This window comes from Cyprinodon tularosa, unplaced genomic scaffold (genome assembly GCF_016077235.1).
Source record: "Cyprinodon tularosa strain WSP-4 unplaced genomic scaffold, ASM1607723v1 ctg1063, whole genome shotgun sequence".
Classification (NCBI taxonomy): Eukaryota; Metazoa; Chordata; class Actinopteri; order Cyprinodontiformes; family Cyprinodontidae; genus Cyprinodon; species Cyprinodon tularosa.
The window spans coordinates 44,172-57,040 of NW_024037853.1; the positions used below are offsets into that span (position 1 = coordinate 44,172).

The 12,869-nt window shown below is 37.5% G+C and overlaps 1 protein-coding gene across 1 annotated transcript in view; it reads left to right on the forward strand.

The window, feature by feature from the left end:
* The window catches only part of LOC119785190 (sialic acid-binding Ig-like lectin 14), a 29,250-nt gene extending 18,223 nt beyond the window's left edge, over positions 1 to 11,027 (forward strand). The window contains exons 3-7 of the mRNA XM_038287662.1: positions 2,121 to 2,423; positions 2,500 to 2,757; positions 3,004 to 3,082; positions 3,174 to 3,207; positions 10,595 to 11,027. Of these exons, the coding sequence (XP_038143590.1) occupies positions 2,121 to 2,423; positions 2,500 to 2,757; positions 3,004 to 3,082; positions 3,174 to 3,207; positions 10,595 to 10,648 (728 nt within the window). The 3' untranslated portion in view covers positions 10,649 to 11,027. The remainder of the gene's footprint in view (positions 1 to 2,120; positions 2,424 to 2,499; positions 2,758 to 3,003; positions 3,083 to 3,173; positions 3,208 to 10,594) is intronic.
* The last annotated feature ends 1,842 nt before the right edge of the window (positions 11,028 to 12,869 follow it).

Here is a 12,869-nt window from a genome sequence, read left to right on the forward strand (position 1 = left end):
CTCAGAAAATGGCTATGAGCTGTAAGTTAAATCAAACTTCATGAAATGATTTGCTTTTTTTGAAACATTTAGACTTCCCCTTCACAGAGCAAAGAGGATGGAGACGCCTTTAAATAACACATCTGGTAACAGGGAAGGCTGCTGTTTATTCTGCTGCTGATCAACTGATCTGAACAGATCAACTGGTTTGAAAACTAAACTTGTTTTTGTTTTACTGCAGAAATTCTAGTGAGTTCTTATTTCTGACTCTGATCATTTAACCAAATATTTCAACAGACTTTTTAATATTTAAATTTAAATATTTACAGCACATTGAAAGCTGTTTGCTACGAGCTGAAGGTCTAATTTCAGATTCACTGTAATAAATCAGCTAAATGTTTGGTTTCCAGAGTCTGAATCTGATGGCAGCTCTGTCTGAGAACCTGCTGACAGTCAACATGTTACTGAGTGTCTTCTTTCTTCCAGGTGAGCTGATTGTTCACTTTCTTATTTAGAAATATTAAATCCTGATGTTGTTTAAAGGCTCCAAATGTAAAAAGCTGCAGCTGGACTTGAGTTTTTGGATCATGAAGATTCTAAGCAGGCAGATTTTGCTCCACATCATGTTCATCATTTGTCTGTTTTTACAGGTACTTTGGCTGATTGTGGTTTTATAAAACCAGCCCTCAGAATCACTACACCAAGGACGATTGAAGCTCTGAATGGATCTTGTTTGGAAATCCCATGTATCTATGATACAGAGGATACCAGATATGACAGCAGCAGAACTATCTATGGAGTTTGGATGAAAGGTGCTCACAATTTTGGCTCTGATCTAAAGATAGTTATTTTCAACAGCAGTTGGTCAGTTAACACCTATTCACTGAATATTACTGGAAACCTGAGAGAGAAAAACTGCACCACTCTGTTTCCTGATGTAAAGACCAGTTATACAGACAGATACTTCTTCAGGATTGAGAACGAGCCGATCAAAACATCAGCTTGTGATGATCCTCTCAATATAACAGTTAAAGGTAAGAGACCTTCAGTACTGTAAGTCTGAAAATTATATTAAGTAATATTCACTATTGTTTAATATACACTAATTTAGTCTTACTGCAGGATTACCTGTTTTTTTTTTTTTTCCTAGAGACTGGCTTCTGCTTGAAATTGTGTTTTGTTTTTTTTCATGTACCGGTAGCTGTAATTTTGGAAAACTTGCAGTTGAAAAAGAAATCTTTTAGAAATATTCTGTAGGCAGGATTATGTTTAGTTTCTCACTTTTTAGGGAAAAAAATCTTGAAGATCACACTATAAACAGTAAATGTGAAATGAATTTAGATGAATATATTTGTTGTTATTCACAGAATCAGTTGATATTCTTGAGCTTTCTTTTTAACTGCCCTATGTGATCTATATCTCAAAAGGAGCTATATAAATGAAGTTAGTACTTATTGGCATCAACTGTCGAGGTAGGGTGGTTATTGGTTCAGTACCTAAATGCAGAGATGAGTTTTAGCTGATTTAATCGGAAAAGGCAACAGAAACAACATCCAAGAACAAAATACAGGAAACCAAAAACCAGAAGACGTCAGGGGAAAACGCACATATAAGGAGTCAATTAACGACGAGGAACCAGAAAAGAAAAACTGCACAAGAAAAAAAAAAAAATATATATATATATATAAATGGAGACTGAACAAAGACTGGTCTAATAAGCTGACAAGGAGCAGGTGTGGATGGAAGCAACTAGAAGCTAGGGGAGAGGAGACTGGCACAAGGGGCAACAGAGAGCAACACATAAAACAACACTGCCAGAAAACAACTACAGAGACACAAAATTACAGTGAAACTAAAAACTAGAAAACAAACCTTAACAAAGGAGAGAAATCTGACATCAACTATCAAAGAAACTTGGTCGAAAGTTAAAAAAATTGAAATAGTTTTCCAAAATTTCTGTTTTCTGCGTTGAAAAAAGTAAAGCTTAATAAATGTAAAAAATGATTAAGTATTAAAACATATCTCATAAAATCAGACTGTTAATTAATAAAGACTTTATGGGAATAATTGTACCAATTTCTTATTTGCATTATAAACTTGGAAAAATATGTATTTTTTTTATGTCTGATGATAACTTCCAGATTCTCCTTGTAGTCCCAGCATTAATATCCCTGTTGGTGATCTGAAGGAGCATCAGTCTGTCACTATAAGCTGCTCAGCTGTGACTCCCTGTCCACACTCACCTCCTGAACTCACCTGGAATCTCCAACAAGACTCTGAGAGACAAACAGAGAAAAACCCAGATGGAACCTTTACAACTAAAATCCAGGAGACCATCACTCTGTCAGACACACATGATGGATACAACATCAGCTGTTCTGCCAGATATCCTGTGAATGGAGGAAGCAAGACAGCAGAGACAGAAGTGACTCTCAGTGTTTCATGTTAGTGATCCTGTCAGCACGTCATGGTTCAGCTGTTTCTGATCAATAAAGTTAATGTGTGTCCCATTTTCCTCAGATGCTCCTAAAGACACCTCAGCATCCATCAGTCCATCAGGTTTGGTGTCAGCAGGTAGCTGGGTGGAGCTGAGCTGCTCCAGCAGAGCCAAGCCTCCTGCCAGCTTCACCTGGTTCAGGAACAGCAAACATGGAGCCATTAATGTATCTGTGGGGAAGGTTTACAGCTTCAATGTTACTGAGGGAGGAGGGTATTACTGTGAGGCTACAAATGATCTGGGGAATCAGAGATCAGCAGTGATTCTACTTAATACTGAAGGTACATTGTTACTATTGATTTTTAATGAATCCACATTTATATGCCCAGAAAGTTAAATGTATCTAATCTAAGGGCCTTTTGTGTTAAATTTTGAAAACAGTTCAAAAGTTGAGTTGTTTAATCATTCAAATGTAAAATATTTTAAGCTAAAAAATATTGCAAGTGAGTCTCAGTTTTTCTCTCAATGTTTCATTTTTATTCTTTGTATAAAAAATCCTTCATCTATCAAACATTTCTTTAATCCAGTGCCAGGAGTCAGTCTCTGTGCTATATTGAAGATCCTGGGGATCATAATGCTCTGCAGTGCAGTCTGCATCTTTCAGTGGTGAGATTCATTTTTCTATGAGTTGATTCTTTGAGCTGCAGATCTGCTGGTCTCTGCTACATGTTTGTTAATGTTATTTTTATTCTTTCAGCTGGTTTAGATTATCCAACAAACAAGCGAAGAAGGTAAGCTTTGTCATGTTGGGATTTAGAGGTCTAACCCACATGCAGAAACACTCGAAGGCAGGGAAAACGTTCAAAGGTTTATTGACAAAATGTTTATAAAAATGTGAACTGGAACTTGGGTGGTCAGACTGGTCACGGCAGGATCACCACTGAGGAGGACAGAGAGGTTAGAGGAGTTCCAGGTAAACAGCCGTTTATCAGATGATGGGGGAAATACCTGCTCAGAGGTGGAACTGATCAGCAGGGGGGGAACTTTGAGGGTCCAGAGGCTAGTCGGCAGGCAAAGGGCTGAGGGCAAGCAGAGACTGAACTGAGTGCAGGCAGGCAAAGTCCAGACTGAGATATTCTCCAGGATTTCAGGTTGATCTGACAGGACTGGATCTGTGAGGCAGAAAGAAACAGGGTCAGGCAGATTCACAAAAATCAGGGAAAACAGATCAGAGAAGCAGGCTCAGGTTTTGCTGGTACCATTACTGGCAAACACTCTGGCAGGGAAGTGTTGTTGTTGTTGTTGTTTCTTGTTTTAATGGCGGTTGACAAGCAACTTATTGGTGTGCATTACCGCCACCTACTGGTAAGGAGTGTGGATCAGGATGCAACTTTAAAAAAAACAAGCAAAAAAACAACAACTAAATCCTTTCTATAAGTTTAGTTTTCTTAAGAAAGCTTATTAAATAACGTAAATATTCAGAAGAGGAGCAATATCCCAACATATCTGATATTTGTAACTGTAACTTATTCTTTAGAAGTCGATATTCTAATTTCCTTCTCTCCTCAGAGTACTTTGGACATAACAATAAAACATGTTCTACTGTCTCATCTTGAAAACAAAATTCAAAATTTCCTGATGATGTCTTCCCATTATAAATAATGTACTGTTTAAGCCTGTATGACCAAAACGTAACCTGGATATGATATTATCTTCTTTTCTACTTCTTCCTGTTCCCCTCATTACCCCAACTTTCCTTTGAATGCTATCAAGCCATCTACCAGTTCTTTCCTCCTCCCACTGCTTCTGCCATCTTTCCTTAACCTTTTGTTTTATAATAGATTTTATCTCCTATTTACTAAATGGAATCAGTATCTCAATGTAACTGTTTTTTGAAGCTTGTTTTGCATATCTGTCTGCCAATTCATTTCCTATTACTCCTATATGAGATGGAACCCATGTAAAAATGACAATTAATCCCATGGCCTGAATTCTATAAAGTATTAACTGAATCGCCAATAGAAGGTCTGGTCTACTATTGGACTGATTATTTTTAATTGAATATAACGATGAGCTTTAATCAGAACAAATTAAACTTCTTAAAGGACGAACCTCTTCAATCCAACTCAAAGCCAAAATAATTCCCATCATTTCCCCTGTAAACACTGATACGTCATCAGAAATCCTCTTACATTTTTTAATATTAAATTCTGGGACGATAAATGACACCCCATTGTTGCTACTTAGGCTTTTAGATGCATCTGTATACACTTGAACATAACCAAAATATTTATTTTCTATATATGATTGGACTGAGCAAGATTCTGAAAAATTTCCTTTTTCCCTCTTCTTCAACAATGATAAGTCTACAATGATTTCATTAAATAGAGACGGATGAACCAGTGACAGAGGAACTGTATCACTCATTTTTATGGATGATAACTGACATTTTTTTTACATCACTTTCTATCTCCCAACCAAAGGATTTTAAAGTCTTTTCCCCAACTAGGTTTTAAAATTTCTTGACATGGATGGTTTTCATAATGACCCTTTAAATAACTCCAGTAAGATAATCTTAACTGTAATCTTCTAAGGTAAAGAGGTATTTCCCCCATTTCAACTAACAAAGCTGAGATTGGAGTTGTTCTGATGGCTCCTGTACACAACCTCAAGGCCTGAAACTGAATAATATCTAATTTTTTAAGAAGTGTTTCTGATGCTGATCCAAATGCCAGGCTGCCATAATCTAATACAGATCTTATTAAACCCGTATATATTGATTTTAAAGCTTTCCTCTCAGCTCCCCACTCTCTCCCCACCAAACACCTCATAACATTTAAAACTCTCTTACTGTACACTTATCCACTACTTTTTGAATATGACTACTCCAGGTCAGTTTTTCATCCATCCACAAACCCAAACACTTAAACTCGTTCACTCTTTCTAAATCATGTTTATACAAATATAATTTTAAATCACGAGATACTTTCTTCCTAGTGAAAAATAAAGTCTTTGTCTTATCTATTGAAATTTTAAAACCCCAATTATATGACCTCTCTTCTATACTATAAATTGCTTCTTGTAATTTCTTAACTATGAATTTCAAGTTCTTACCTCTCTTCCAGATTTCTCCATCATCAGCAAATAATGAACAACCCATCCCACTCTCTAACTTATCAAACATATAATTAATCATAATAGAGAAAAACAAGGACTCACAATACTTCCTTGAGGTGTTCAGTTTTCAACAAAGTATTTTTCTGACAATTGTTGACCTATTCTTACTTGTACAGATCTATTATGTAAAAAATATTTTATCCAATTAAACATTGATCCTCTAACCCCCATTTTTCTTAATTTAATTAAAAACCCTTCTTTCCACATCATATCTTAGGCTTTCTCTATGTCGAAGAAGACAGCCACCACACTCTCCTTATTAACTTGCCCTTTTCTGATTTCATGTTCTAGACACAAAACAGGGTCCATAGTACTTCTACCTTTTCTGAATCCACTCTGAAATTGTGACAAAAACCCCTTCTTCTCCACAAAATAATTCAGCCTTTCATTTACCATTCTTTCCATTATTTTGCATATATGTGATGTCAAAGCAATAGGCCTATAACTTGTAGGATTTGACTTCTCTTTCCCTGGCTTTAAAATTGGAACTATAATTGCTTCCTTCCATGCCACAGGTAAATAAACCTATTCCCATATCTTATTAAAGAAATCTAATAATATCTTTTTAGATGAATTACTACGTTTTTTAATCATAATATAAGAGATATTGTCATGAGGCGTTGGTTTCTCTAGCCCATATGCAGACTCACAGACACGGAGAGAGGAATAAAAGTCCAACATTTATTGGAACACGGAGGAATCTTACAGGATCAAGGCTCAGACAGGCATGATGGCACAGGTAAAACAAACGATCCAGCACAGAGAGAAAATCACATATAGCTTATATAGGGAGCTTCCTTAATCAGCAGAACAACAAACAGCTGATCAAGCTGAGTCCAAACTCCCTAGGCTTGGATCCACTGCGCCCTCTGGTGGGCAAAGTCCCGGATCCTGACAGTACCCCCCTCTCAAGGGCGGATTCCAGACGCCCCAAAGAAAACAAAAACAACTCGCCCATGGAGGGCGAAGGGCGAACCAGGGATGCCAGAAAAAGTCTCAGGTGGCCGGCCATGAAACCGGCAGCAGAGCAGAGTCTTAAAAGCTGCAGGGCCTTGGAAGAGGACGTCAACTCCGCTTCAGCAGGAAGCACCGGGAGAAACTCTGTCTCCGCTTCCGTATGAAGCCCCGGGAAGGACGCCGTCACGCTCCCGCAGCTTTGCAACAGGTCCGCCCAATACGGCTCCGCCTCAGGAACAGAGGAATCCACCGAATGTGGCTCCACCTCAAGGAACCGAGGGATCCACCGTTTGTGGCTCCACCTCCGAAGGCTCTGGAAGGCGCAGAACAGGCTCAGGGGTCTCCTAGACGGCACAGAGCGAGCTCAGGGTTTTCCAGACGGCACAGAGCGGGCTCTGGAGTCTCCTAGACGGCACAGAGCGGGCTCACCAGGAGCGCGTAGAAGGAGTCTGCGGGGCTAGTCTGTTGGCTGGATCGTTCTGTCATGAGGCGTTGGTTTCTCTAGCCCATATGCAGACTCACAGACACGGAGAGAGGAATAAAAGTCCAACATTTATTGGAACACGGAGGAATCTTACAGGATCAAGGCTCAGACAGGCATGATGGCACAGGTAAAACAAACGATCCAGCACAGAGAGAAAATCACATATAGCTTATATAGGGAGCTTCCTTAATCAGCAGAACAACAAACAGCTGATCAAGCTGAGTCCAAACTCCCTAGGCTTGGATCCACTGCGCACTCTGGTGGGCAAAGTCCCGGATCCTGACAGATATTGTCTTTTCCTGGAGAAGAATTTTTTGTTTTCCTTGAAGAGTTGTTCAATTCAAATAATGAAAAGGAATTATTCAAAAGATCATTATATTCTGTATCTACTTCTAATAGATTACTATTTTCCTTAATAATAGAAGCTCTCTTCCTTATTTCTTCGATATTTAAGTTATTGCTACTATGTATTTCAACAAATTTCCTACCCAGCATATCTGCCTTTCTCCTCCTCATTTAGAGCCATTTCATCTCCATTCTTAAGAACTGGATAACCATATTCCCTTCTAATTCCATTCATTCTTTTAATCATTCCCCAGATTTTTGAAATATTTGTTTCCCTTCCTATTGAATTACAGAAATTTCCCCAATAAACCTTTTTAGCACTTTTTACTGTTCTTTTAACCAAAGCTTGTGACTTTTTATATGCCAACAAATTCTCAAAATTCTGATTTCTCTTTAACAGTCTAAAAGCTTTATTTCTAGATTTAATTGCCAAATCACATTCCTTTGTCCACCATGGTACTATTTTTCTCTTATACTCTCCTTTTTTCTTTTGAATCGTTCCTCGGGCCGCTCCTAAAATAGCTTCGCAGATAGAAGAATTTACACTATCTATATCCAAATTTAAATTAACCTTTAGCATTTTTTCATCACTTATTATTTTATATTTTTCCCAATCAACATTTTTAAAATTCAATTTTTCTATATTTCTATTAAAAACTCTCTATTTCTAAACCGATTTCAATAACAATAGGATAATGGTCACTTCCTAATGTTGATTCTTTTAAAACTTTCCAATTACTAATCCCAGCAAAATTCGCTGATACTAGAGTTAGATCTAGCGCTGATTCATTTCCATTTCTAATATCAATTCTTGTCCCTTCTCCATTATTAATACAGACCAATTGTTTCTTATCCATTATATGTTCTACCACTTCTCAGTTTTCATCATTTTTATGACCCCATACAGTGCTAAAAGCATTAAAATCTCCACAACAGATTAGACTTTTTCCTAGATTTTTAAACATTTCTTCTATTTCATCCAAACTCCGTTTTTTACAGGGATTATAAAAGCTTATTATCCTAATATTTTCTTTGTTAATCCAAATTTCCACAGATACCCATTCTAAAGATGATCCTTTATCTACAAACCTATACTGAATCCCTTGCTTAACAAATATTATACAACCTCCTCCACTTTCTTTCTCCCTTTCCCTTCTAATGCTATCATATCCCGAAATCACAAAATCTAGTTCTGGTCTAAGCCATGTTTCCTGAACACAAATAATATCTGGTTTAATTTCCAAACAGTTTATATATCCTTTCAATTCTTGACCATTTGCTATTAGACTTCTTGCATTCCATTGTAAGATAATCATTGAATTTTTCCTCCACCTTGTTTTCCATCCATTTCAAGCCTTTTATTTATTAGTTCCCAAGATAAATCCTTCACTGCCAAAAATTTTTCTGCACCTTTCACTATAATTTAAATTTTTTCTGTTTTCTGTTTTACTTGATCAGTGCAGTTGATTACATATGCCATTATTAATATTAATTTATTCATTGTGATCTCCATTCCAGATTTTGAAGTTTGGCTGGGATCAGCACTTGTGCTAGACATTACTTGTTGACTTTTCTGAACCGTTTTTTTCTCTTGAACACTTTTTGCTGCCTCTGCATAAGTGATGTTTTTAATTGTTCTCAACTTTTGAATTTCTGCTGCCTTTTTCCTTGCCTCACAAACTCCATATGCTACATTATGCTGACCCCCACAGTTACAGCATTTCATTTGTACATCCACTCCACATTCATCATATCGATGATCTCCTCCACATCTGGCACATCTTTGTTTCCCTTTACATACTGCTGCGATATGACCATACCTTTGGCATTTAAAACAGCGCAAAGGGGGAGGGACATATGGTCTTACAGAAAAACTCATAAATCCAATTTTAACCTTATCAGGAAGGACTTCTCCTTGAAACTCCAAAAGAATCGATAAGCTCTCTATTTTTTCTCCATTTACATGCTTTTGCAATCTTTTCAATCTCCGAACTTCTCCCCCCTGTATATGCTTTTTGAGTCTTTCTAAATCCTCCTCCAGCGGAATACCAGTAATAACACCACGTGATACTCTATTTTCTCCAACAATTAGTTTCTCACTAACAACTTTTTTTGCAAATGTTGTCAATCTGCATGCATTTATTCTTTTGTTCTTCAGATTTGCATTTTATCAACATGTTTCCATCTCGTAATGTTTTAACAAATTCCACTTCCCCTAGTTTCTTTTTTATTTCCCTTGAAACTTGAATCGGGCTTAGGTTAACATTTATATCTTCGTTCCTGAATTTAAGAATTACCTTAAATTCTTCGTTTCTTACTTTCTTCCTGACTGCTCTGTTTTCTTCATCTGAGCTGTACTCTTCCAAACTTCGTTTACTGTTCTGGCTACCAATTACTCTATCCTCTTTCAGAACCTTCGCCTTCCCTCTACCTCTTCCTCCTCCTACCGATGTCCACTCATCAAAATCCATATCATCCTTACCACCCCCATCTGACTTAGTTGTCATCCCGATCCAGTCACAAACCAGTTTATGTCAACCACCTTTTCTCCGCTTCGCATCAACCGCTCGCACACCTGGCGTGCCGCAAGGTCGATCCGGAGACCCAGAGTGGGCGGCAGGGAAGTGTCAGCCTGTTCTTCCTTAAATAGGGCCTCCTGATGAGCAGATGGAAGACAGGTGTTGCGGTCAGCTCAAGCCCTGAGGAGATCTCGTGCGCCCTCTGGTGGAGAAGGTAGACAAAGCCTCCAGATCCCAACAAGCTTGTTTATATTCAATGTATTTAAAATTCTTTAAACAGAAATTGGAGACTTTTATTTCATTTTTTATTCAGACATTTAATGTTACAATGTTGTTTAAAATGATTTTTTTCATCCTTAGCAAAGCAAATAATAATGCATGATTTCCTTGAAGCAATAATTTTAATGTATGGTTGTTAAACCTGATATTTGACTTAAAAAGAACCTAAAAATGATGCCTCTGTAAAGTGGGCTGAGTAATGAAAGAAATATCCTCCTGAAACTTTTTAAGTTTTAAGCGTCAGTCAAAGGAGCAACATCAACATATTTCTTGATTGTTTAATGTCCACAGGAGCTGATCCACTGCTGCTGTTTGAAAGATAATGTTTAAATCTTCATTGAAGAGATTAAGAGGAAATCCAGAGAGACTAAAGAGATTTTAGTCTGAAAATAATTCTTCATTGTCTAATTTCCACAGGACACAGATGAAGCAGATGATGTCAACAGAGTGACGGAGGTTCAGGCATCATGAACCTCAAGGAGACAAGGAGGAGGTCTAGTCCACAGTTTAAAGGCTCTCCGTTCTTCATCCATCAATCCAATGAAACTTCAAGGTTACAGCAGGAACTGGTGTCTGTCTGCAGCCGTCATCAGGCCAGAAGAGGAGGCCCACCTGGACAGCTCACCAGTTCATCACAGGACCAACCATTGGGACATGAAGTCATTAATTATTGCTTTCTGTTAATTTTGACTGTGCATATGTTAGAAAATAAAATGTAATACTTTACTGGATCATATTGCTGTAAATAATGCTTGATTTGCAGTACTGGAATAATGTTATTAATATTACTCTAAATATGAGAGTTTTACGTGATATTTGAAATCCTTCTTTTGTGCAGGATTAATTCATTAATTAGATTTTTCAAAAAAAAATTGTAGTCAAATTTAAATAAATTTGAACACAGTATTTCAAATATTTTATGCTAATAAAGGGTCAAAATGACTTTTATTTATCTATTTATTCATTGTCATGTTGTTTACACAGAGTGTATACAAAACAAAATTTCTTTTTCAGAACATTTCCTTTCCATAAAGTGCAGCAGTGATCAAATGTAAACAGTGTGGGAGAAAAGAAGTGGTGCAAAAAAAAACATGGATATGGAAGTTCAGAGCATTTATATATATGGTTCAAATATGCATTATTTTGGTTTGGTGTTATCAGTGTGATACAGAGTCTGTGACATGGGTCCCGCTGGGTCCCGAGCTAAATTAAGCTCTTGTGTGAAACTGTATGGATGTATAGGGGACAGGTCAGGTAGGAGTTTATTTCTACAAATATTTTCTTTTTAATACAAATAATCCATAAAAATCTGATAGAGATGTGTTAAATATGTTTCAACCTTCCCTACTCTCCCTATTTTAAATAGATCGTTTGAGTGATTCAAGGAATCCATCAATTCTATTATTTTCCTTTTCTTGAAAATACATTCCTACAGTCAAATACAACTAATTCAAACTTTTTCCTCTTTCTACCTTGAGATGTTCTGTCAGCTTGACAAAGACGTAGCAAATCAGAGAATTAACATCTGAATGCAAGTGTTTTCTTCAGCCATTAGGTCTCCATTGCAACTGCTGCCTAAATCCAGTCTGCACTGATGCAGCCTCCTAAATTGAGGGCTGAACTGTCCCCTTGCTCTACCCACTACGTGGTTTTAGACAGTCATTAATATGGCGGAGCTTCCACAGAAAAGCACAAATGGAGGGTTAGTGTGTAAGGGTAGTCTTTAGAGGCAGATTTGGGATTGGGCCGCAGTCTCCAAGTCGAGCTTCCCAATTGAAGAAGACTCCTTCCATACAGCCCCTGCAGGCTATCAACAGCCACATTTAATGAGCACCTGGGGAATCAGCGATTCTGCTGAGTTCTAATGCTAACTACTTCTTAGTCCAGTCTTTTCTGATTCAAAAATACCTTTGAAGAAATATATTTTCCTATGCCAATGCGATTGCCCTACTTTTAAGCTTAAAAGGATGACAGCGCTGTGGTTGGTCTATGTTTTTGGAAGCAAGCCTCCAACAACAAATAAATGCTTATATTTGGTTGGGCAACTTTAGAGCTGACAGCCTTGAGAACAAAAAGGTATTTGATATTGGACTAATTGCAATATTATAATTAAAATACTCTCAGAAGTACACAAACACCTTTTTCATCTGCCAAGGTAACCTGAGAAAAATCTCACATCGATTTGTTAGCATCATTGTTGTTAGTTCATTATATAATGACTGCAGCATATTTTACAAAGCTGAAAAGTCTTGTCAGAGCCTTTGTACTTGCTCCAGTTGTGCAGTGAATATACATTCAACTTGGTTCAATCTAACCTGATTTACTGTTTTTTTTTTCAAAACTGATACTGTAACAGGCGCTGAACCCTGGACCTAAAATTCAGCAGACAAACAAAGTTTTAAATAAGTTTATTAAAATAAAATGAGAGCAACGGATACTCTTTAGAGCAGGTTCTCACATTCTCTGCTGAGACATGAAACTCTGGTCAACGACAAGAATCATGAGCGGAAACAGACTAAAAAAAGTCACAGACCTAGTTAAGAGTTCAGTCCGATACTTAGAGTGGAGAAACCCGGGGGTTTATTGTCCGCCGCTTCTGCTGGCTTCTGCGGACGAGGCGCAAGTAACAGTGTCCGTTAGAGAAAATCCAAAGCCAAAATCCAGTCCAGAACAATTTCAGAAACCAGGTGAG